Source organism: Melospiza georgiana, chromosome 3, assembly GCF_028018845.1.
Source record: "Melospiza georgiana isolate bMelGeo1 chromosome 3, bMelGeo1.pri, whole genome shotgun sequence".
Classification (NCBI taxonomy): Eukaryota; Metazoa; Chordata; class Aves; order Passeriformes; family Passerellidae; genus Melospiza; species Melospiza georgiana.
The window spans coordinates 23,068,821-23,095,836 of NC_080432.1; the positions used below are offsets into that span (position 1 = coordinate 23,068,821).

Here is a 27,016-nt window from a genome sequence, read left to right on the forward strand (position 1 = left end):
CTTTCAAGCCAGTGAATTGTCACATTCTTCTCTCCTCTCCTTGAAGGCCTTTTCTGAGCACTGCCAGACTGAGGTCTCCAGGCTTAGAGAACAGGGTTGGGCAGCTCCACCTGCCTCCCTCATCCCAGCAGGGCAGTCCTGGAAGGGCCAGGACCTCATCCCAACCTCTTCCCTTGGGAATTCCATCCCTGTAAGCCTTCTGCCCCTGAAGTCCAGGCCTGGCGTCAAAATTGTATTTCCATAAAAACTGTATTTTCCATAAATAATTCAGTCTTCTGCCTTCTCCCAGGACACACTCAACCTCTTAGCAGAGGGAACCAGTGGATCAATACCCCCTGTTTTGCCAAAATTCCAGGAAACTGGAAATAATTTCTAACATTTTCTGCGTACTCCAAAATGAGCCCTTCAAACTCTCATGTTCCCCTGCACAACATTCAAAGAAGCCTTTTTTTCCCGTTTAGCTTCCATATTAGCTCTTCCTAGTGGTTTTCAAGTGGGAAGGGTATTAATGGCTCTTATCTCCTTATCAAAGCATGCATATCTAAAAATAGATCAGATTTTCCTTTGCTGAGGCAAGTGTATACATTTTCAAGGCAAGACTATTCTTCTCCAGTAAATTCTGCTATCATTTTCTCTTCCAAAATAATTCAGTGCAATATAAACTCAAGCATCAGAGAAAAAAAAACCACTGATACTGAAATTTAAAGTTCCTTAAAAAAATTTGACTTTGATGAAAAGTATATGCAGAACAAATTACAACTATTAAAAGTTATTTCTACTGTAAATACAATTTGAAGAGCATTTCACATAAAGATACAGTATTATATGTTGCTAGAGGCAGTTATAAAGCTCATTCAACACTTTACAACACCAACAAATTCAGTTTACATTGCTGACTATATTTAAATTGATCTTAACATGATTTGCAGTGTGTTGCCTGTTTATCAAATGCTTACTGTCTAGGACTATTTTATCAAAAGTGAAACCTGTCAGTTCATATCTGGCTAGAACCAAATATTTGTAAATAGAGACAGAAAAACAGTTGTTTCTAGACTTATTTGTAACTCTTTCCTCTACTGCTTTGCTTTTTTTTAGCAAGAAATTTCTGCAAAAGTTCATCTTAACAAAGACGTATTTTGTTTTGAAAAGTCAAATTCTCCTCAGGTTAAATGAATCCATCTTTCACTGAATAAAATTGCTAATAGAAACGTACCAGTTTATTATATTCACTATTTAAATGATGTATATTTGTTACATATAAATTGGTTATAGAAATTTAGCATATTGCTGTCCTTTTTGTGAGAAATTGGCTTCAAATATTCTTGACCTTATGGGCTAGATCAATAATCTAAGAGAAACTTGTTCTTGCCTGCTTGTTTGGACTAAAAATAAACCAGACTTTCCAGATTTCAAAAGAAACTTTTGGTCAAGATGATTGTCCCCTCTCCAGGTTCATATTTTCTGTCCAGCCCTGCACATGCTACAGACAATTTGGAAGCCACTGAGCACAGAAGAGGAGCAGCACCAGTTCCAGGATTTCAGCTGTTTCCTGTGCCAAGGGCTTAATGAAACTGCACTGAAATTCTCAGTTCAGACCTTTTCAACATCATAACTTCATTAAAACAATCTTTCTTGGGTACAGTGCTCTGCATTCACTATCCAAACCCAAACTGAAGGCTTTTAAATGCAAGAGAAAAGAAAGCTGAAGCTGTAAGGGAGAGCAGATGAGGGGGCAGAAGGGGAAGTGTGGGGCAGTGTAAATTGTTGAAAGAGGAGTGTGGGGCAGTGTAAATTGTTCAAAGGGGAGTGTGGGGCAGTGTAAGGTGTTCTCACACTCAATTCAGAAGCGAAGGACTTGACAGAGCCTGCAGCAAGCTACATGCCACCATTAACCAGATGCCAAGGAAATTCATGAAAGAATCCCTAGTGCCTAAAATAACTGGAAATGACCTGGACTCCTGAGCTTTGTGGGTTTAACTCTTCTCAGGACAAAGCTGTGTTGTTTAAGGGAGACTGTAACTACAGCTTTGACACCAGGCCTGGGCTTCAAAGGGTTCTTCATTAGTTGAGACCTCATCAGCTTAGAAAGCTTTGGACTCACAGGGTGAATCAGTGCTAAAACAAATAAATTATGCTCTCTACGGCTATCTCTGCAATTTCCATGTAAGAGATTTATAACCAGAATTCTTTTGGGGCTGTTAGTGGGGTGTCTTGCCCTGCAAATTAAACCCAAGGAGAATCACACAGTTGGGTTTTTTTTTTTGCAGCTCAGCACTGCAGCAATTGGAGTATTTACCTCTGTAAGGAGCTGGGTGATTCTGAGTGAGCACTGAAGTGCCTAAAGCTGCCTGCACACGCAGCAGGGCACACAATGAGAGCTGCCCCAGGCCAGTTTCCATGTGCTGCAGCTCACAGCCCAGCCCTGCCTCACAAAGGCCCCCAAAGCTCTTCCCTGACCCCCTCTGGAACCAGGCTGGCAGAGCTGCAGAAACAACTGCACTGAAAGGACGTTTTTAACTCTGTGATTAAAAGAAATATTCAGGAATTCAGGCAAAAATGGCCTCTGTAAACAAACATGGATTGAAATCAAGCAATACTGCAGGTAGTGACAGAGGCAGAAAAGGCAGAGTAAGACACAACAAGCATTCTTAGAGCAGCATCCAGCCTTTGTGGGAGGAAGTAATCAGACCTCTGGCAGCAATTACAATTTTTTACCGCACTAAGCTTTGTTTTTATTATGACCCTCCTGTTGCTAAGATAGTGCTCTCAAATTACCTTACATACAGACTGTATTAAACAACAGGTTTGCCCAATTTACAGGGCCAGATGGTTCTCCAAAGTTTAATATATCATAGGATTTACACTATTAAAAAAAAACCCCACAGCCTTGACACTGCTCAGCCAAGCCAGTAAATAACTTTTCCCTTGTCCTGATAGGCAGTATGTGGATACAAAGTTTATTTCCTTTCCTGTTTGCAAGTGATGCCTTGCACGTGGGAGCAAATCTGGTTTTTGGAGCACTGTTGAACAGTGAAGTCAGCACCTAGGAAACATGCTGGGCCAAAGCCCTTCACACCAAAACTTCATCTGCCAGCAAAGGAAGGGAGGGCAGGTAGAGCAGCAGGATTATAAATACAAATTAAAAATAAAGCCGGCTTGGGAAAAAGGGAAAATAACCATATAAACGGCCAAAGGTAGGAAAGCAAACTGTTCCAGCCTGGATATTTCACATGCATGGAGAGGATCTGGCACATTTCATCATGCCATGAAACATTGAACTGGATCAGAATGAAGCTGAAGGGATTAACAAGAGACATGACAAACACCACCAACTTTGAACCAACACTTCAGCTGACTGCTGTTTAAATCAGAGATGTAGCATATACATCCCTGTATAATTCAAAATAATCATTGTTCAAACAGCAAAGAGATGCAGCACTCTAGCACAGCTTATGACACCAGCCTAAGATTCCTGTTTTAGAAGTTAAGCTTTCAAGGCAGGGAAGCCTCTGACCTCCAGGAGCTCAAGGCCTTTTAAAATAGACAATGGATTTGGTGCTTCTTGGGCAGTTTCAGACTGATGAAGCAGTGGTTCCTAAGAAGGCACTCTTGAAGCAAATTAATGTCTGACTACAGCAAATATTTATTTTGAACACCCAGAATAGTTGCTGGGGATGTGCTTTCAGAAACCTAGGACAGCTGAACATTTTGAAAACATTGAACATGTTAGTATAGTTTTAAAACAAAGCTCGAAGATTTTTCTGAATATCCAATTAAAACCATTAAAATAGTGTTTTTCTGAATTAGCCACTTCAGTCTGAGAATGAGAGATTATTCACGAGGCACTCAACATTATGGAGAAATTAATTAAGCACTCAAAAAATGCTTTAAAACTTGTGTCATAGTGAACTGTCCTTAAAAAAGATAACTTCAGGCTTTTCTTTATCCCTGGTTTTACACTGTATCGTGCTGAAGGTTTTTACACTTTACAACACTTTCTCACTGGTTTCCCCAATTAACCACCTTGAAGGCAAACATTCACACTGTACATTTCTGAAGATTAATTCCATTAATAAAATTTCCTTACCCAGATTTTGCACATTCCATGATACCCTGCATATACCATTGTACATGGTTTTGTATATTGTTATATATATAATAAGGTATATTGTAGTTCAAAATAATTTTTCTGGAAAACTTTGCCTCAAAGATGAATTTTTGGCTGCAATGTTGAAACAAGTCTTCTGTTTTTTTAATAGCAAAGCCCTGTGCAGTAGCCATTTTGGCATTTAACAGCATTTCACACATTGAGGAAGATTCAGCATCACCTGGTTAGCAGATAATAAGCACAAGGAGTTTGTATTTCCACTTGATCCAGTTTCTAATGCCACTGAGTTCAATGTAATATCCTGCGGCCCCTTAGAAACACTACTACAGCAGTATCCAAAACACTGATTTAAATTTCTTTTGCCAGATTTTACTGTTGGGTATTGATAGTTTGCAGTTGTCTAGAACTTACTGAAAACATTTCCTTGAAAAACTGAAGGCAGCTGAAGTGATCAGAACTGTCTCTTCTTGAGCATGGTTATTGTTTGGTGAGGGGGACACCCAAATACATTCCCAAATAACACTGCAAAGAAAAAATGCCGATAACTCATGTACATTGGAATTGTACCTAAATGCCTGTACATTCTACATGAATTCCAGCTTGGATATTGGGGTATACTCTGAACATGTATTTGATTTTTTAATGCAAATTCTAAACACACACTATTTTTATTCAGACATGTAAAAAAATGGTCTAAGCAAAATCTTTTTCTAAAGGCAGCAACCTATGAAAAGCAGTATCAGTAAAAGTAGTGTCAGTTCAGACATTTGATTCAGAGAATTAAAATAACTGGATTAGTACCTTCAGTGCAAGATGGAAGTTCTCAGAAAAGGCAGCATCAAAAGAATTGGAAGAAAGCAATTAGCTTCCCAACCCTAAATGAAACAGTTGAAGCTGTATCTGCTTCCATAAAACAGCTGGAGAGAAAGCCAACATTTCCCAACCCTCATTATCACCAGCACAGAGTTCTTAATTCAACATCAATAGGAAACCCTGCAGGCTCTCCCCATCTCCACCACTTGCATTTTGCATTTCTGAAAGGAAAAGATATCAGAACAAAGAGAAGCACTGAGAGCACCTAGACTGGTGTAAGGTATCCCACCAGCATCTGGAACCCCCACCACAATGTCACACTCTGCAGCCTGGGCAGAGCCAGAAGGAAGGAAAAAGTCAAGCTGGTTTCATGTGGTTGATTTTATTATTACATACTGATAATACATTTCAGCACATCTGATATCAGAGTAAACCCCTGTGGGACAAATAAGTGCCATAATGGAAATTATGGAACAGAAGACTGGTGTAAAAAGTGTGGAGCAGCACAGCATCTGATTAAAAAAAAAAAAAAACCAAAAACAAAAAAACAGGAAATCACCAAAAAAAAAAAAAAAAAACCAACCAAAAAAACCCCAAAAAAAACCCACCAAAAAAACACAACCAAAAAACCAACCAAACAAAAACCCAACCCAAAACCAACAAACCCCACCCCCAACAATCAATGCTGTGAAACTTTGTGACATTAAACTTCACTTGGAAAAAAGAAAGAAAACAACTTAGGAGAGGCCTAAAGTTCACAAATTTCTGAAAACACAGGAAAAGCCATGTGCATCCCCCCAGTGAATCCATCACAACTCAATTCCATGAAGACCTTTTGCAAGTTCAGTGCTTAAACCTTCTACATATTTCATATTCTTCTTTACTGTAAGAGAGCACAGTAGGCTGATCTATTCTACACACATTGTTTCACTCTTTTGGGGCAAATGACAATCACAGTTTCCTCTAGCCTTAAACAGCTATTTCAACCAATATATATATATATACATACATGTGTAAACAAAATGTTACAGAAATGCCTTAAAGCAATTTCACTGAAGTAGCCCAACTCAGCCAAATTGTGCTCTTCACCTCTAAATCCAAAGTGCCAAATACAAGCAGGAAAGGTTTCCACTGTTGCAGTCTAACAATGATCCCATTTACTTGGTGAATTTGTAAAAATAATTTCAAGCCACAATTTCAATTAATTCTAGAGGGCTGAGAACAGGAGGAATACATTTACAGTAACTGCACAGCTTGCATGGCCAAAAAAAGTCTCCAAACTCATTTTTAAACTGTTATTAACAAGTAATGGAATGTACATGTGCTGACCATTAAATGGAGAACTCAAAAACAGACACCTACTGCACCAATCCAAATTTGTTAATGCAGAAACATATTTGAAAATATACAAAATCTGAAGTTGTTACATGAAATCAAAACCTGGTTTTAAAAAGTGCACAGTAAAAACTGAAGGTAATTACTATATAAATTATCCACAGAGTGTGTATTTCCTGGTTTAGAGCCAACATTAAGTTCTGTTTTATCTGTCACAAGTTCTAAATATTTTCAAGCCATTTACAGCACCAATTCAGTTTTTACTAGACCCAAAACCAGCCTCAGCTTCCTGGAACAAACAGGAACTGGATAATGAATGGTCACTCTCTGCATCCTGTGCAGCAGCAGCTTCCAAAGACTCAGCTGTAAACTATCGATTTTTGTTCTTTTTAGAATTTCCCTGCAACAAGAAACAAGCAAAGAGAACATTATCATTCAGGCAAGGGAGTCTAGCAGGTAACTACAAAATGTGATGTCTAATAATTTATGCCTACAGCAAGCAAGGTACAGTCAGACTGAAAATAAACACTCCATAGACTCCTAAGTTTGACAGATTGCAACCATTTGCTCTGAAAATTCCTCTGTTTCTATAAGCACAACAGAGGCAAGTACCAGATATCTCAAACAAGCACCACAGTGCCTTACTACAACTGAAACCTGTGACAAAGCATTTGAGGGACATCCCAAGACATTCAATTGTATTAATACCCGTAATTCTGTAAGGGCAGTGAAGGCAAGTGAAATCACAACCCTCCTTCATGTGCTACTCCAAATAACTTCTTACAGAATAATTGTATCACATTAAAAACCCCCCACCATATGGAGTTTTTTCCAAAATGAATTTTATTTTAATTCTGGTTGTACAGAACAGAGTTTGTTCCACAGTTAGCCAACTCACACTTGACCTTCAGTAATTCCACAAAGGAAATGTGGAGCTTAAAATAAAGTTTTGTGCAATAGTTACTTGCTGGCAATTCTCAGTCTTCCTATTTCCTGAAGATAACATTTGTTTTGAATCTAACCAACAACTCTCTCCAAGTGATAAGGGCTTTAACTGCATCACTTGGATTCCAACTGGATTCCCTTCTACATTTGTTAACATCTGAAAACCTGTGTGGCTTCTGTGCTGAGGTCCTTACAGACAGAGTACCACTTCAATTCTTACAGTTATGGCAAGTGAGAAATTCCAGAAAACATTTTATAAAAACACTGAGTGCCACGGTCAGTATGCAGCCAAGAGCTTCCTTCTGCAAACACAATGGCTTTTACACCACAAAGTCATTTTAAAGAATACAAAGCCAAGTTAAAACACTCAGAAATCTGAAGAAAAGCAGGGGGAAAAGATTACTCTAAAAAATAAAAATCACCATAATAGGATCTTTAATCAGAACATGGAATTTATTTATTATTTTTACTTCATTAATCCTTCAGTGCTACCTGCTTCCATGCATCCCAAAAATAAGGAGAATAATGATAATAATTTATTTGTTTCACAGTCAGACAAGTGAAGGGAAAAGGCCTTCACAACATCTGTTCCTCCCTAGAAGTATCAGAATAGGATATACCATGGTTTAATCACTGGCTGCTCAAAAAAGCAGACTTCTGTATTTTTCATCATTAGATAAGTAAAAAAATCTGTTTCTGATTTTTTTACAAGTGGGTAGACTCCTTGCCTGGTAAAGAATTTAAGTGTGCATTTCAAGCTCACAGAAGAATACAAGTGGCAACTTTTTCATTCCTACACAAGGGACAGATGAGCTAGAATGTGGAAATAAAACAGAGAAAGAGACCAGCTGCCAAGGACAGAGCATGCTGCAACCCAAAGGAGTGCAGAAAGGACTCTTCCACCCAGAACTACATCATAACCACCCAGCCTCAACAGCTGAGTTTACAAATAGCTCCATTTTCACCACATTTAAACAAAAAAATGGTGTGATCTGCCATCAGAGAGTACACTTTGAGAACCTGATGTGAAGCAGTGACATGAAAAGCTTGCTCTTTCCCACATGCATGTTTAGCAAGAATTGTTTTCTTCACTGAAACTTGAAGGAACAAGTTTGGAGTTTTCCTTCCAACTGGTTCAGAGCAAGAATTACAGCTTGTGAGCTGTTTTGTCCAAGGGCAGTGCTGCAGGAACACCAAATGTAACCCTCCCACCCCAGCTCCACTGCCAGCTCACCTTACTAGTCAGCTTTAGGGTGTCAATCTCTTCCCTTTGCTTAGTCAAGGTTTCATTCATGCTGCACAGGTGGTCACTCATCATGCTCAGCTGGTCCTCATAGCTCCTCTTTGTCGTCATCAATTCATCCTAAGGGAAAATGAAACAACCAGAGGCCCTGGCTCAGTGTTAGTGATACCTGGCAAAGCAGCACACTTCCACCTCCACTTAGTCAGCTCCACTTTTGATGCTGAGTGTGTGCAATTCAGCTAAAAAAAACCCTGTTTTATAAAAGGAAGTCAGCAGCTACTTTTCTTTTACCTGAAGTCCCATGCATGGCTTGTTCCCTTTATTTTTGTGTTGTTTCCTTTAGATTTTTTCCCCCACTTTTTATGGCTTACAAAAAAAGGGGTAACAGCTAAGTTTTCCACCACTGCTTCCAGCCAGGAAACAAGTAATGTTTGTGGGGTTAAAACATGGCCTGCACACACATCCAAAGCTGAAGGAAGCACCACTCCACATGGAGCTAGAGAGAGTTATGATGTCTCTGGGATTATAGAGACATGGGGGGATAGTGTGCATGGCTAGAACACAGCAATGAAGGGATAAACACACTTCAGGGAGGACAGAAGGGAAGAAATTATGCTCTGTGTGAAGAAGTGGCTTGAAGACTAATAAATCTGATCAGTAGGAGAACAACAGGGTGATATGACAGGCATCTGCTGCAAGCAGATAAAAATCTCCCACTGACAGACCCTGATCCTCATTAGGGATTTTAATTATCTGACACGTCCTGGAAGGGCAGCAAGGTGGAACACAAGCAACTGAGGAGTTGTCTTGAGTGTGGCATAGAAATTCCTGATAGCAGTCATCAGTGGGACCAAGAGATGCTCCCTGCTGGACCTGTTACTCACAAATAAGGGAAAGCTGCTCAGGGATGTGAAAGCCAATGGCAGCCTTGGCTGAGTTAGTGGCATTCAGGATCCTGAGGGAAGCAAGAGGAATAGCAGAATTACAGCAACCTTAAGACTCCTAGACCTAGAGGAGTAGATTCTGACTTCTTTCTGCTTGGCAAGGTCCCAGGTAAAACTGCCCTGGAAGTTACAGGGGCCCAGGAAAGCTGAATGACCAAGGACAGAACAAGGAGCAATGCAATGCCTAAGTCATGGAGTGACTGTGGCAGCAGACCAGCATGGCTGTATAGGAAATACCCAGCTCCACACCTTGATCTGAACTCACTGCTCTGACAAAGGAGGGGATAAATCACCTTCAGAGGACCCTTCCAACCTCACTATTATTCAGTACTATGCAGACTACTAAACATATAAATGGTGTGTGCCTGCTATCTTTTCCTAGGAAGTTTAAAATGCAGTTGAAAATTAACTTCTCATGCTGAGTTCAACATCTATTGTGGAATTTCTTAAAGGAACAAATCAAGAAAGTGTTTAAAAAGGATTGTTCATGAGCACAACAGCTCAAAGCTTCTAACATTATATCCACAGCCTGTATGGAGCAATTTTGGTACTCACCATCACAGACAGATGAGCAATAATAATATGAACTAAGTGTAAAGAAAACACAAAGGAATTTATGAATTGTGTATTTATTTATACTTTATTGTACTACTGGCTTCTTTCTCAGCTGTGTGGAGGAGAAGGACAAAGGGAGAGGAGACTCACAGGATGGCATAAGAGTTGATTTTTGTTAACAACAGCTTCTTAAAGATTACCCCATAACTATCTTTGCTTAATATTAAGGTACCTATATTTTAAAAATCCAAATCAACCTGGCATTTTTTAAAACTTTCAGACCCAGGTGCAAGAAAGGATTAACAATTCCTTACTTCATCTGGAATCAGTCAAACCACCACCCCTTTCGGCATTACAACTCTCTCATTTTCTTGAAAATCCTTGACATCAAATGGGCTAAAACACGCAAGTTGGCAATATTACTTTCTCTTGGAAGCATGTTCCACTTCAACTTTATACATGGGATTTAAAGTGTATTATTCAAGGCTCTTCTCCACATACCACTGGATTTTGTATTCCACAACACAGGACCTAGGAATGGAATAGCCAGGCTAGATGGTTGTAATTTTTCTGCTCTAACTTCCCCTTACACATGATTACAAAGTGCATCTACTACATTACAGAAAAATTTACTTGCCTGTAATCTGGTGATGTTTTGACTGGCAAGTTTCAGCTCTTCTGTGAGTGATTCCTTGGACTTCTCTGCCAGAGAAAGTCTTTTGGCAAGTGCTCGACACTACCAAGAACAGGACAGGGAGGGTACAAGGGACAAAAGTCACTTCCTCAGTACTGCCTGGTGGCATCCTTAAGTGCCTGCTTTGGACTTTTCCATCTGTGATACTTGGATTTCAAGAAACTCAAGAGCTTGTGCACATTTTTAAATGTAGAGGTAATGGAATAGTTAACATGAAATGTTTCATTTTACAGAGCTACCATATTGCCAATCCTCTAAATATTGTATTTTTCATGTAACTGCTACAAAACTTCTCATAAGTAAAAAGCAACGCAAACAACTCACTTCACACAAGGCTCAAATATCACAGAAAAGATGATTCATCCATACTATGTCATCTTCAATTAAAAAAATAACATTTAAGAGGATTTGCTCTGTTAACCTGGAGCTTTAGTATATTCCATATCATTTATTACACAAATCAAAACAGCAACTACTTTCAAGAAAAGTTCCCTCATGACTTGAAATGAAAAGGAAACCATAGATACAATGCATCATCTTGTTCATTCTTGCAGTATAACTTCTGCCTAAGAGCCAATTTTCTCAGGAGAGCTGTTTCCATCACTTCATAATACACTCAAATATTTCTGAATGACATCAGCATCGCTATAAAATTAAGTCAAAACTTCCTTGGTAACTAAAGCCAGCTGCTTCAGCTTATGTGAACAAATCTATACATGACACAAATTATACTACTTAATACAGTCAAGACATGGCTACCAAAGGATTTATTAAACATAAAAAGTTCTTTTATAGTATCTGTTTTTATGCGTGCCAGACCACAATCAAAAATATTCCAGGAACAGATTATTATAAAACATTATGCTCCATGTATTGAAACTCACTATCACAGCACTTGCCTGCTGGAAGTTCAAAAAGAGATTTACTGTCCTTGCCTGCATGCTCACCTCAGCGTGGAAGTGCACTGATTTGCTGTCAGCAAGCTGCAGGTGAGAGGTCAGCTCTGCTATCCTGGCCATGTAGTGAGTTTTTATCAGGTCTTCACGAGACTCAGCATCTGGAGCCTGGCAAGGAAAAGTTCAACCAAACAACATTGATGTTTAGTAGACTGAATACCCAAATCACAACATTGCCTCTATATAGACTTTTTTAATTCTTTCCTTCTGAGCCCTAGCTGCTCTATCAAAAAGTATCAAATTCCACAAAGACAACAGATGAATTACAGCAGGCCACACTGCAATTTGTCACTCTGATGGGGACTCAATGTCAGATTTCCTTACAGGACAAGGAGCTGACTGAAGAGGTAAGAATTTAACTTGCTTTAATATATCAAGTGTCTGATGAAGATGAAAATCCAGAAGTGAACAGCTTTCACCTACATGAAAACTTACAGTCTCTTCCCAACAAGGAAGAATTCCTTCACATAACTGTATTTCAGAAGCATACAAAAATCATAACCATTACTAATGTTGCATGTTCCAGAAGTTTTAGACATTTGAAATTAAAAAAGAGAATAAAAAATTAAAAAAACCAACAAATCAGTAGTTTACAGACTAACCCACTGGAGTCAGCTTTCACATAATCTGTCACTACCTTCAAGTTCAGCACTGTGCAGAAGCCTCTAAGGACTTGTATCAGTTACTATCTAGCCCCCTACCCCTTTTCAATCACACTTTCAGAAGGAGGAGTGCGCTAAGGTACACATCAGCTCCCTGTGATATCAGAAAAGGGAAAGCAGTGAACCTTACTCTCAGCAGTTCCCGCTGGAGCAAGCGTTACATTATAGCAGGGCTAAATGAAGGGTTAACATTTATCCTGAGGGCTGGTTCAAGCTTTGTTTCAGTGTGACCCGTGCTTTGCAACTGCAGATAGGGGTGTTTTATGCTTGAGCCCTTCCCCCGGGGTTAAGAGTGGAGGCTTGGGATACAGTTGGGGCTCCTGAGGCACAGCCAGGGTCCCTGTAAACATCACCAACAGGATGGGACTGCCAGGAACGCGCCTTGAGCTGGTTTATTTTCCAGCATCAGCCTCATTACATGGTGATGACAATGGGAAGATGCCAGCAGCTCACATCCCAGGCAGCAGACCAAGAACTTATAAAATAAGTTTTTTGACCAATCACACAAAGCAAAAGCACATTGACAGTAGTTCTATCCAATCACCATAAGCACATGTACCTTTGGGTAAAACAACGCCTGCTTATTCTGAATACAATACTTACTTGTAAGCCTTAAACACAATGCACAGAGCTCCATTATTAAGCTTAGAACTCCCTAATATCTCACTAGATAAACTTTTCTGTAGCTTAGGGAGTTATTCTAGCCAAGTGTTAATACACAGACCATTGTTTTATTTGTCCTTGCTTTTCTACTTTTTACATAATTTTTCTGCTGACCTATCCTATGGCTACTGCTTAGCTCTAACCACAGTTCTGCTGTCTCTGAGGCCTGCCTTTTGCAGCTTTCCCAAAACCCTCTGATTTTATAGATTCCCACAATGACCAGTGCCTTCCTCAAATTACAGAGAGCAGACCCTGACTCCAGTTCACACTGCTCCAAAAGGCTCACAAGGGCCAAATAACAGTCCACTAATTGAAAAAGACAATTAAAGAACAGGTGGATTTCAGAAATTTGACCATTTAGTATATAAAGACTATGTGGTCAACTTGTGCCATTATACAGGAGTATTCTTGGTAATTAGACCTGTGGAATAAGTTTAGCAGAATCAGAATTGAAGTATTTAACAGATGGACTTTAATAATGTTTAAAACAGATTACCTTTTCATTATCAGTAGTTACAGTCAACATTCCAATCTAGAACAAGGAAGAAAATACACTTAATGAGAAACTGCAAAAAAATAGAAACCATAGCTGCATTTTGGTTTCAGTCTTAGAAGGACTTTGAATTTAAACAATCTTGCAACCATGCAAACTGAAATCAAATTTAAGTACTTCCACCTGTAAATTAAACAAGAGTGGTTACATGAGTGCCTTGAACAGAATTAAACCTGACACCAGCTCAAAAATATATCTCTTGTCTTAGGAGGTACACAGGGAAAAGGCAATAAAAGCAACAAGATGCAGCTGGGCTCCCATGGTTATGCAACTGCTTGATCATATGAAAATAATTCAGAGCCACGTTAGCACACCGAAACATTACTTGTCATGTTTAAGAGGAAGGAAAGTCAACCTGGATTTCTTGAATACATTCCAAATTCCTTCCTTTCCCTTCTGCCTAGTAAGCACTGACAAAACTCTACAGGAGCAGTGCAAGCCAATACCAGGTTTCAGGCAAGGATATCTTCCCAGAGAATCTAAGGGGCTTTTTTTCCCCTGATCTCAACAGGACTAGAGATTCCTGTTTATGGGGAACATTCATACAATATGTTGACCCATGAGTAACTTCCTCAAACTCCTAAGGAATCAAATAGGGGATCAAACTTAAGATGCCAGTGTACTTCAGAACTGAGGCTTTCAAACCACCCATTGGTTACTTTTATCTTGGAGCAGGAAAGCAGGGAGGACAAAAAAATAATTCTATTGAATGCTGAGTGGATTTATTATTTCTTACAGATGACATTCCTGTTAATACCACTATGCCACTTCAGAAGTGGAATTCAGGGGAAAGGCCAATTCATTTAAAATATGTTAGTAAACAGGAAAAAGCCATTTACCAGCACAGAACAGCAAGGAAAGAATGCATGCTACATTTCCAAAAGCAATTGCTGAACCCAAATTGACCCCAATAAGTCTTCAAACCCATTGACAATCACTGCCTACCTACTTTCATTTGCTTTAACATACCTAGAGATGAATAAAAGTATTGGAAACACAGGCCCAACCTGAGATACACAGCACTTGCAAAGTTCCCTAAGTACAGACAAATCAGGAGATTAAGCACCTATTATTTCCCCCTCAGTTACACATGGACAGAACTACAAAAATATCTTCACAATACTAAAGACAGCAAACAAAGTCTCAAAATCCAAGAAGTGCCCAACTCTGCAGAAAGAATTTGCAAGCAGCTTTGCAAAGACAAGGACCCCAAGAGTGAATGCTTTTCAATACAGTCAAAAGGCTTTCATTTTTAGTGTTCCACTGATCAAACAGCACTGCTACTAAAGAAAGTGGATTTTTCTCTATTGAAGGGAAAGGTCACTTACCAGACTGGTGCTCTTAATAGGTTCCCTCAGACTCTTTTCTGTGGTTTCCTTCTTTTGTTCTGCTGTATTTGGCAGGACTGAATGCTCCTGGATAGTTTCAGTTAAATGTCCACTGAGAGAGTTCTTCAGTTTTTGGTTTTCTTTCTCTAGCTTAATTTTAGCTAGCTGAGCCTCCAACATCCAGTGTTCTTTTTCTTGTTCAAGTTTTGCAATTTTCTCCAAACTCTGCTGGACCTTTAGGAGGGAAAGTTTACAGTCCAGGTTATTGAACCCAGGGAGGAAAAAACCCACACACAGGAAATGTTTGAGGGCAGTATTATTTTAAACCATTACATAAGTGAGCTAACAAAGTGCAGCAGGTAAACAACCACTGTTCTGAGCTGTGTGCTTGGCTGTGGCTCTTTGTCAAAAATGGCCACATTATTTAATTAGTTTGACACATGCATAAAAATGGCAACATTGTACTAGGTGAAAAACCAAAGCAGGGAAGAATTTTATAAGAAGTTGAAAGATGTGTACCTGGCAATATCACTAGCTTTTCCTATGCTAGAAAGACAAACTGTCTCCTCCCAGCTGTCCCACCTCACACAGACAGAACCACCCACTTTGTCCAGGTAAGAAAACAACTATGGAACAGAACACATCCTATCACAGCACATTTCTGCTGAAATTCATTTCACTCCTACTAATACACTTAGAATATTGGTAACTATAAAGAAAAAAATTACCAAACTATTTGCTTCTGTAACAGCCCAATAACAATGAATCAAGCATAGGCTGAGTATGCAAGCCAATAAAGTGTCAGTATTAATTATTCTCATTCACATGAAGCAATAGACAAACTGGGTAGGCCTTTTAAATACCATGTTACCCATCCTGCTTCACCTTCCAGAAAAAAAAAAAAAAAAAATATATATGCATACTGGCAGATAGAAACTCTAATCTATCACTCTAACTGAAATGAAAGATCAGTGCCCTTAACCAGTGCAAATAATTCCTGCATAGTCCAAAAGAGGACTCAAATCAGTACACATCATTAAAAATTAATCCCTTAGTATGCCTTATTCCTGTCTTTATTTTGCATTTATTTTAATTATTAAAGATTACCTGACTTCTTGTATTTCCAAATTAAGGTATCAATGACATAATCCTGGCTCCTATATCTACCCACATGTACATCCTGCAGATAACCCAGCCTGACAAAGGTTTTACTTTCATAACTCTACAAGACATCTACAGTCTAATTTTAAAGTTCAGCATATCCATATACACCTACAAATGACCACAGACATAAATTGGATACTTTGATACAAGTTCACCTTTACAAAATACACTGCCTTACATGTTAGCACAATACCTGTTGTGCAAGACCTTCCCTGCTTTCTGTAGAACTCAGGAGAACTCTGCGATTGGCCAAAGCCTCTTCATAAGGCACTGAATCTGCACAAGGCTGCAGAAAAATAAAAAACCTCTCAAAACATGTTACACATTAGATCAGAATATGCATTCTGCTTTTCTTTTCTTACTACTTTCCTTACTTTAGTAAAGGGAAAAAACCCTATGTTCCAAGTGTTTACCAGGTATAAGGAACACAGCCCCAAAAGGAGCAGTTGATTAAAAAGTGCTCAGAAAACTCTGAGTATTAATTAATGATCAAAGGCATCTTAAGGTCCTCTTTACAAACATTGCAGTAAAGTGATTTAGTGACAACTGATAAGCACATCAGTTAATTGTTAATTTTAATGGAGGCAACAGGGAGATCTGACAGCATTTAATCCTTTGGTTCAGCACATTTTCCCCAGTTTACCTCCTTTTTTTCCCTGTATGTCTTCCAGTGAATGCAAGTGTAAGAACATGTTTTCATTCACTCCATATTCCAGGTGAATACATGAGAAAATTTACATAAGCAGCCACCCTTTTCTCCTTGGAGTCTTGGCACAGAAATGATTAGTGGAAATGGGTAATGCCAGAAGTGGCACATACCCTCAGTTGTGAGGGCAACTACACACCAAAGTTTTCAGCAGCATTATTGCAATGCTATCCTCAGCATTATTGCTATATCCTCTATAGCCAAAACCTCTTGTTCAGACAATCTCTACCATTCCAAACCCTGCAAACCCTTAGTTTGTGTTCTGCTTGGCATAACCACCAGCAGAACTGAGCTCCCTCTATGCAGGCACACTGGCTGAACCAACCTTCTTCAAGGACTTCACGTAAGCAGCTGCCTTCTGCTTGTACTGCAGCATGCACTCAGCTGAGAGAGGGCTGATGAACTCTGCTCCTCCCTTGGGGCCGTAGCTCAGAGAGGTGCTGAAGTGATCCAAGTTGTTGCTGAAGAACGAGGCCATCTAAACACATCAAGAAGTGGCTCTTTGAATTAAGTTGACCAGAAAGAGTCATTGGAGCAATTATTTTTTGAAAAGACAAGTATTTAGTGAAGCTGGAGTTCTTAACAAGACTTTGAAACAAGCTGCAGGTTCTTCCATGTAACTCAGACCTTCCTAACACACAGCATCCCCCTCACAAGATCTACTTTTATCACTCAGTTGTTTAAACTCATAGCCTGAAAATAACTCAAGAATCAACATGACACTACAGATTATTAATATCAGAGGCACACAGATTTTCTAAATGGTTCAGCTAAGTTTATTTTTGTTTCTTAAAAATCTGCACAAGTTAAGGCATTGTTTGAAACAAAAATATCCATTACCTTGCCTGCTCCATTTGTTAAAGCAGCAACAGAGGATAAAATACAGTCATTTGTAGTTATAAGTTTCTGTGTGGCAGTTGGAACTTCCTGTTCTAAAGCAGCTTTCTGACTATAGTGCTTGGAAATATCTGGAAAATGAAAAGCATATTATGCCAAATTAAGAATAAAAAACTTGTTGAAAATCATTCACAAAAGCATCTTAGCCTAAATATATTAATTTCAATAACACCAACATTTAAAAAGAATCAAGTATTTCTCATGTAAGAACATTCTCAATGTGGCCTAATTAAAAAAAAGTAATTGACAAGTGAACAACGTGCACCTATTTTAAAACAGAGTACTATTGCTACAGAATGGAGAAATTCCAGCTCATCACCACCACAAACTGTAAACTGAAATAACCTTAAGAAGTTCAAAATTAGTTGGGATTGAGAAAGTAGAGAGAAATAAAACATTCTGGAGTATGGGAGTGTGAGATATTAAGAATATTTCTGTTGATAGTTAATGAATTCTACTGACAGTTTTCTTCACTGCTTCTATTTTCTGTATTTCCTTTAAAGTATAAATTGGATTGAATTTACATTATAGTGACCAGATTAAGAGGTAGAAAGTATTCTAAACTTACCTAAGCTACAAAACTCATACTTTAGGGTCTCATTTTGTGTGAGGTACAATCTTTAATATCTTCTTTTTTTCTTTAAAAGGAGGACTCTGCAAAATGGGGCCAGAATACTCATGCTATTAGGAAAAAAATCCTAATTTTGCTTAAAATTAGGAAAGCTTAATGTTTAAACAGCAGAATAGTGAAAATCCACTATTATGTTCATTCTGGGGATTATTTTCTCCCCAGAAACAGCTACGTGGTCCTGAAATTCTAGGACATACAGGAACATCAGATTCAAAATTCTAAGGTTTAACCAAATACCCTTTCACTGAAAACATAACATATCCATGTTATTCGGATAAAAGTAAGGTAAACCATTTTCCAGAAGAAGACAAGTTTCAAAAAGATCTCAGACTTCTTTGTAAACTTTGGTTACATATTCATGTTAAAAATAGTCATCACCTTAAAAATAGGAAGGAAGAATTCAACTTTGAAGGCAGGTACTAGGTCAATGCTACATATGCAGGGAAAATATGTACATTTCACAGCATTCTATTCTGTCTGCTAGTTTCAGCAGAGCAATGAAGCTCAGAAAGTAAAGTGATGCCGCTCAGGAAAATCTGGAGAGCCACAATTAAATAATCCAGCAACTCTGAGGAACAAAGCTAAGAGAAGGGAGGAATGAAAGCCATGCATGAATGTCTAAAACAAGTGGTTAGTAGGTTTAGTTTCTTAGCTTGTAAAGGTAAAACAAACCAGATTGATCACATACAATACCTTCAGCACTGTTACAGAGACAGTGCATGTGTGCTATGCTAAACAAGAAAGCAGCAAAGCTGAAACAAGACAACACTCCCAACTCTCACCTTTTAAAACGTCATGGAATCCATGAAGACCTGCAGCAATGTTTGTAAACACAAAGTTGTAATTTGTCCTAAGGAGTCCTTCTGGTCTTGTACCTAAGAGTAACACATAAGAAGGAAAACCACAAAACTAAGACTTGAGCATGAATGAAAAAATGTAGCTTTGAAAATAATTCAGTTTCCACCTACTAAAATCATTTGCATGGAGGATGAGTCACAACAGATTAATTTACTTAAATTTCCCCTTCAATATCAAATACTGGTATCTGCCAATTCTGGCAGAACAGGCAGGTGAAAGACTTTCAAGTCCCCTAGTTTTTATTCAGATTTCATAAATATCAATTGTGTTGGTGTCAAAAACCACACATACAGAAAGACATGCTCACAGCTGTAGGAAAGAATCTGGGCCTTCAGAAAGAGTGAAGACTGAAATAACCTGAAGCTATAAAATAAACATTTTTCTACTGCTATTTACAGGATGCATTTGGAGAGAGTTTCCCCACACACATACACACAAAGGCTTTTACCTCATTTTATTAATTTTATTTCATTATTTATTAGTAAAGTTAGACAGCTGTTATAACCTTACAAAAACGAGGGGCTGGAAGTGATGATTAGTAAGAAAACGTAGTTTATTAACTAACTCATAATTAAGAGGCAGACTGTCAATCATCCCATAAAAACCCACAGAAAAGCAGTCACAGGTAGCCAGCCAAGCCAGCACTGACACTTACTTGGTAAGGCCAGAAGACTGACATATGTGTGGAGCTTCTCAAAGACTGCAGTCAACCTTTTCATGTCTCTGTGCAGCTCCATATTCCTAGCTCTTAAAGCAGCTGTGCAAAGAGAAGACTCACACTCTTCTTCCAAACTAGGAATATATGAATTATTTTTTTAAAAGCAAGCAATTGTCTTAAAAATAACAAGCTCACGAGTTTTAGAGCGCATAGGTGTTCTCTACTCCCCAGTGGAAAGCAACAGCAGGCCAGGAATTGATTTTGAAAAGGCTAATAGAGCAGAGGAACTTAGCAATACATGAAAATTACTGTGTGCATGGCCACTCCCAGGTGTTTCTGTCACAAGCCAGGAATGATTTACTCTCACAGCAAGGAACTGATTGCAGCAATTTAAGTTTGAAGACTTTTCCCTCTACTACATAAATTCTCTTTTGCTTCCTAAGGAGCACAAGAACAGGTATAAAGGAGGCATAAATCAAGGGGGTTTTTCCTTCCTTAGTCCAAGCCCTCTCTTAAAGCAGCTCTTTGCACTTATAATTCATCTCCCTTCAATCAATTCAGGAACAAAGATTTTCCAGCAGAAAGGATGTAGATCTTGCCAAGTTTTACAACATTGTTACATTTACTGATTGATGAACGACCCTCAGAGAAGCTCAAGGCATTAACAGTTACAGTGTATCACACCTGAATAGTATCAATGTTATTGAATAACTAAGAAACATTAATGAAAGCTTCATTATTTTTCAAGTCTCATCTGTGAGGGAGGGTGTGTGCGGAGGAGCTTTAAAATACATGGTTTTAGTCCTAATGCCTCAAAAAGCTGTGCCTAATCTCAAGGTTTAGAAAACAACATGCAAAAAAAAAAAAAAAAAGAAAAAAGAAAAGAAAAAAGAAAAAGAAACACACGAAAAGAGTTCAGCCTTTTAAGACAGCAGAGGCCAGAGTATTTTAAGGTCTGACTTAATATTTGAGTTGTAGGTGCTGATGGTGCTGCATGCCTGACACAGTGCCTTTAAATTTGACCTATCAAATGAAAGGTACCTTTTTAACTGATAAGGAAGAATCTTTCTTAAAAAGCCTAAGTAGGAAGCTAAATGTTCTGAGAAGGCCTTCAACTTCACAGTTGTTTCCTGAAAGGAAAAAACAACAGGTAAGTGTTTTTGCTCTGTAAAAACCTTTTTGGGTACTAAAAGGAGGAAATCTTACCAGGACTGTCACCGTGTCCTCCGTGATGCTCTCAAACAAGTGCAGCATTCCTTCCTCCAGAGGGCGAACAAAGGAAGCGTTTTCATGGAGATACTGTGAGAACTGAGGACACAGAGGTTTTAAAACGGTGCTTGCTGACAGCTCCTGTGACCTCCTTAGTCAAGGTAACACCTGAACGGGACATTTTGGCCAAGCCCGGTCCCCCTTAACGATGCCTAAGATGTCACTAATGAGAGACAACAGTCCAGTGATGCACAGCAACCTCTTCTACAGTCAAAAACACCTTGAGGGAAAGTGAGAAGCACTGGAAGTCCAGGCAAAACCACACCTAGGGCTTTGTCAGGGCATCCAGTCTCATTTCAGCTGCCATGCACAGCACACCAAACCCTTGCTTTTTATAGTTTTAAACATTCCTGCATTCCTTCCTCAACTCCATCCAGTTAAGGCTAGATCCATGCACCATTTAGCCACTGAATAAACTATCCCACCTTCCTCCCAAAAGTAGTTTGCCTCCCAGCCTTGTCCATCAGCACAAACATTTGCAAAGCTGTGCTGTGCAAAGTACTGAAGAACTAAACCCAAGTCAAGCTGAGAGCAAGACCTGTGTCTTTTCTGTCTTTTCACCTGTGTTCAGCCCAGTTTTCAACAGGAGTCAAAGCATGCTTATGCTAATGCAAAGCATGGAGCTCCAACTGACCACTGAATAAGGAGAATTCTTATTTTATGGACCTCATGGACCTGCATGACTTTGCTAAAAATTGCTTCATTAAATCCTACAGTAAATTTTGCCTTCAAAAAAGCAGACCTGAGAACATAAGGTGTACTCTTACACATCAAATGTAACAACACCATCAGCTTTCCAATTTGGTACCTCAGTATCACAAAAAAGCTTCTTCCACAAATTAATACAGGTAGTCAAAAGCAATCCTGGCTTTTATTTTACCCCACAGAAAGATCCCTTCACCTTTGATTATTTACACCACAAGAGCAGCTAAAGATCCCAGGCAAACAGAGTACAAGAGGTTTTAATTGTTCCTTGTGTTATTACAGTGTGGTAACACAGTGCTAACAAGAAGAGTGAGATGCTAAGCTCTGATCCATGCATGCACAAACCTGGGTGGAATTAGGGAAAATTCCTAAATCTAAAGAGGAAGAAATAACACATGCAGAATGCTCCTGGCTTGTGTTGCAAGAGAGAGGACTTGAATTATCCAGCATGATGCTGTAGACCCAGCAGAACCCAGCAATCCAACCCTTAAAGAGAAAAGGAATACTTGAACCTGTCAGGGAATTGTCCACATCTACTTTGAGTGTTTGGTGGGGAAAATAGCTTGAAAGCACCAGACAAGACCTGGAGTTGGGGAAAAATAAATCAGTGCAAGTCTGCTAAGCCACTACCTGACACTTGTTTCATCTTCTCTACCATATTAAGGGGACATTTTTGACCAACTTGGTGGAGTAGCTAAAACTAAAATTAAAAAAAAAATCACCCTGAGAACACTTGCCAAGCAAATAGATAAATTAATAAAAAATACAGGAGCAACTACAGCTTCAGTGAGCAAAAAAGATGGTTCAGTGCTGGAAAGTCACAGCAAAAGCCCTGAGAAGTAGCATGCATTGAGGGAATTAGGCCATGAATACACAGTGGAGAAAACAAAGCCTGAACTACTGAATCAGACTCAATTATAAGAAAAGGAAAATGAAATTATGGTTCTGATTAAGTTGCCTGTTTCAGCTGTGCTGAAAAACAATAAAGAAGTGTTAACTAGGAGGTCAGGGAAAAATCTGTGAGGAGAGATGTCTAGGAAATCTGATTTTATTGCTTTAGTGTAAATGTAAACTGCAGTAGTATCTGATAATGCAGTCACTACACTGAGCCACGTTAAAAAAAGAAAGAGACCACTCCTGCCCCAAAAAATCTTAAAGATGACTAAACCCCACCATTTTCACAAGAAGGACATGTCATTCTGAGTGCATTTGGTGGCAGGAGCAAGAAAATGTTCTCAAACTATGCTGAATCTCTGCAGAAGGGTGCTCTTGGCTAAATCAGTTGAAACAACTGAGAAGGCAAATAGAAAGGGATTTCTCTAGTGGATAACCACCTTCATAATCATATTTGTTACCTGAAAGGAGATTATAGGAGGTTCTCCAAAGAACAGGAAAGTTTTGTCATAGTTAACATTGACACCACATGCACTGCAGCCACTTGATCAATGCAAACCACAATTCACCTCAGCACCTTAAGTCTGAGCCCTGGCAACTCCTAAACTGAAATTAAGAGCCTGAATCATAAAATACTCCCTGCAGCTTAAATACTCACAGATGCCCTTAAACTATGAAGTCAACTCTTATCTCAATGCAATTTGTTCCAAAGCATACATGTATGCATCCCCACACAAATCCTAGTGCACAGTTATTTTCTCCAGTTCACAGCAAAGGAAAACAAAGTCAAAACATGCAGCTCAACAGCTCTGGATGACACTCTCAGAAAATCTTTCCATGGAATTGTGTCAAAAGAGATGAGTCAGATTTCTCATACTAATTTCAACGTGCTTTACAAACTTGAAGCTTCAGAACAGTTACAGGAAACCTCCTCACACAAGCAGCCCAAAATCAGATTATAAAGTTTTTGACAAGGGAACAGAGTCCAGGTTCTCTCCCTCCTATAAGTCTACCTTTTATTCTTTATTTAATATTACAGCTAAACACTTTGAACACAAGACCAGGCTCTGCCTCAACATCTCCTATGCCCTAGTGCATAAACTAAAACAAGCTCTATTCAGCAGCGCAATATTTGTGCATTATTATTTTAAAATAACTCAACTGAACTTTCAACAGATGCATTTCAATTCAGCAATTAAAAAAGCAAAGCTTTGATTTGATTAATATTTCTCTTCTAGCAGAGGCACAGAGGAAAAGGATTCTCTGCAGCTACACCTCATCCACATTCAGAGAATTCATGGAGCAGAAAAGATGTCCCATGCAGGAGGGGCTGGCTCTCAGGAACACACTCACAGCATTCCAATAAAGGTGGTGCAATTTTCCCTAGGATCAATCACTCACTAAAGTCTAACTAACTGAATATATTTGTAGCTGAAGTGTGTAAACTTTACCTTCTGGTTCAAGGGTGATATGGTGTCTGTTGCAGAATCAATGGGGAAGATCTGTACCTTCTGCTCAGTATATGTGTGGAAGTTCAGGAGAGCTGTTACAAGTTCTTGGACAAAAGCCAGGGCCTGGCCAGCAAGGTCTCGCAGCTTCAGCTGGAAAGACATTAATAAAATGATTGTGTTTGAATGGATCTATTTAAATATGAGAAAAAAAAACCTGTTTGGATACAAAAAATCATTATCAGCAATTTCTTCCTTGTTGTTATTTCAGCCTAAAATACACAACAGCAATTATTTTTAACTTAATTTTTATTCATAAACTACAGAAGGGCACATTGTTCTCTGACAACAAAGTATCTTTTTATTTCACACAACTGGTGATGGTTTGCCTCTGCTGCATTTTTCAAACTTGCAAACCACAAAAACACTGAGAGGTCAGCACAATTACAGAAACCATGTCTGAAATTTCCAAAGCACAACAGACTAATTGCTGACAACAGCTCAACACCAGGTTGCAAGGAAACCTCAATTTAATTAGTAAAAAGCAATAATGTTTTCTCCCAGAATTAAAGGTGTCTGCTCCTCTAACGAAGAACACTCAATTCTTATTCTCCTGGACAGAGCTGAGCTACTGCTCATGAGTAAGGCTGTTCTGTGGCTTTAGTAAAGCAGGAAGGTACCAAAAAAATTAATCCAGAATGGAACATAAATTCAAGAGAGAAGAAAACTATTCCCTGTTGGGATTTATGGGAAGAGAATAATGTTATAGTGACGTTTCAGCCAAGAATAACTTATCTTTCAGAGATGTACTCTTAATGCCTCAATGGACTGTTAAATCAGGTCAGTCTTGATTATGGATCTGGGATGGTGGCAAGTAATTAAAGCAGTCATTATACCCAGCTTGTATATGTTAATTAGTCATGTAAGGAAGGGAAACACACACAGCCTGTGCTAATACACCAACATTTTGCCTCCACTGGCAAAGCCAGTCATAAAAATCTGTCTTGAACTATTTTCAAGATTGCAGATCTTGAAGCATGAGGCTGCCTGACATAGTGCTGGCAGAAAATAGTAAGAGGAGGGAGTTTCCATGCAGCTATTGAGATTTTTCTTGGAACTCAGCAGCAGCAACCTGAAATTTAAGGTTATTTCCATCACAAAACTGAACAGCAAGTCACCTGTTCTCACAGGAGACATTATTGGGAAAAAGGTCTCTTTACAGGCACTTCTGAAGAATGGAGAGAGCAGCTATTTTAACTCTTCCTGCAGCATCTGAATGCACTAACTTGAAGACTTGAGAGACACATGGAAACAGAAAAACGCCACAGTGCTGAATAGTCCATCCTCAGTGGTAGCAACACAGGAAAATTTTGATTGCATGCAGATTTCTGATTTGCTATTGTAAAAACCCTTAAAATATTCAGCCATTCACAGAATGCTCGTTTTTGAATACTGAATAAACAACATTCCCAAGGAATCTCGTTAAATTACAGCAGCGAACAGAAACTGTTTTCTAAAAACGTTTCAATATATAAGAGTTATTCTGCTGCAAGTAAGAGGTGCTTTGGCAAGAAGTATCCCACAAAACGTAAATGAACCATGCAGAGATCTCAAAGTGACATGATTTTTTCCTTGAAAGGGCTGTGACTGGTGACAAGTAATGTCACCCAACACAGCATTTTAGTGCACACACCACTGTGCAGTTTACAAACGCACACATTCTCTAAAGTTCAAGTGATGTGACTGAAGAAGCTCAGTTTGAGGGAAAAGGAATTTAGGATACCAAACCTACCTTTTTCCAACAAAAAAACCTCTGAACTACTGTAGTTTTAACCAACTTTAAAAATGAAGTGTTCCAACTTCTAGCTTACTGAAGGTTGACACAATAAAAGAATATTTCCTATAACTTTATTAAGGCTCCTTGATGTAACAACAATGTACACAAGGTCTTGGAAAGTGCAGGGGCTCTGTGGGCAGAAATGCTCTCAGAATATCATGACAGTAGTAAGACAGGCTATCTTCTGCCATTTGAGGTACTAAAATGACTGGTTTTATTTCAGCATCTGTATAGAAAGCTGTGCAGAGCCACAGGAAATCACAAGAAGCACTTACCTGATTCCTTCTGTTGTGCAAAGGTACATTCAGAGCATTGTATCGAGCAGATCCTACAGGACAAAAATTGAGTTTTATGCACTTGTTAAATTGTGGGGGAGAGACATTTTTTTGTAAATACTGACTTTAAAAAGAAAATTAATTGCAGGGATATTACAGGTTATGTAAGCAATATTAACTAAAGAGATACAAATGATTGACTCCAATAAAGTAGCCCTAAATATCCTCACTTAAGGATTTCTGTGATTAAGTGGAAGGGAAAGCAGTTCAATACTTGCCTCAGATTTTAAGTCAAATTTAATCATCTGAAGACCCTGAATTTGAGAAATAAGAGCAGACTCCTTTTGCCCAAAGAACAATATTCATCACAAACAAGAGTGAAAAAATCTTTTAAAAGAAAACACACTTAAAGAATTCAAGATTATCTTCAAATTTCAATTACATGCCAAGGAGAGGCCAAGTAAGACTAATATATTTTTGAATGGTTTCCATGCTTTTTAAAGCTCTTGTATACATTTAATATGGTGATAATTAAGACTAAGAGGTACTCTCCATGTATTTCAGCATTCTTCTCTAGTCATGAAGTAACCAGAATGATTATTCAGTTACAAGCAGCCACAATTAGAGGGGCAGAGGGCTATTTGTACCTAGAGAACAGCTTACAAAGCCTTAGAGATTTAAAAGGGGTCACATCCATTCTCAATTCAGTTGAACAACAACCAGCTTAGTTTAAAATTTGCTCACAAAGGAAATTTACAGTTTTTTATTCCTTTTGTGTCATTCACATTTGGCTATTAAAACATGGGAAGAGGTAGTTACATTTAGAGGAAAATAACCCTGTCCAAAATTATTGAATCCTACTTCTAAATAAATGC

At 38.7% G+C, this 27,016-nt stretch overlaps 1 protein-coding gene across 1 annotated transcript in view; it reads right to left on the bottom strand.

Moving 5' to 3' along the window:
• Positions 1-5,516: 5,516 nt before the first annotated feature.
• PPP1R21 (protein phosphatase 1 regulatory subunit 21) overlaps positions 5,517-27,016 on the bottom strand; it is a 31,521-nt gene continuing 10,021 nt past the window's right edge. Inside the window, exons 8-22 of the mRNA XM_058020928.1 lie at positions 26,142-26,194; positions 24,033-24,182; positions 20,920-21,021; positions 20,755-20,843; positions 19,711-19,847; positions 18,980-19,072; positions 17,510-17,637; positions 16,995-17,147; positions 16,157-16,249; positions 14,800-15,033; positions 13,415-13,450; positions 11,585-11,701; positions 10,581-10,679; positions 8,436-8,564; positions 5,517-6,656 (exon numbers count right to left, since the gene is read on the bottom strand). Of these exons, the coding sequence (XP_057876911.1) occupies positions 6,627-6,656; positions 8,436-8,564; positions 10,581-10,679; positions 11,585-11,701; positions 13,415-13,450; positions 14,800-15,033; positions 16,157-16,249; positions 16,995-17,147; positions 17,510-17,637; positions 18,980-19,072; positions 19,711-19,847; positions 20,755-20,843; positions 20,920-21,021; positions 24,033-24,182; positions 26,142-26,194 (1,643 nt within the window). The 3' untranslated portion in view covers positions 5,517-6,626. The remainder of the gene's footprint in view (positions 6,657-8,435; positions 8,565-10,580; positions 10,680-11,584; positions 11,702-13,414; positions 13,451-14,799; positions 15,034-16,156; positions 16,250-16,994; positions 17,148-17,509; positions 17,638-18,979; positions 19,073-19,710; positions 19,848-20,754; positions 20,844-20,919; positions 21,022-24,032; positions 24,183-26,141; positions 26,195-27,016) is intronic.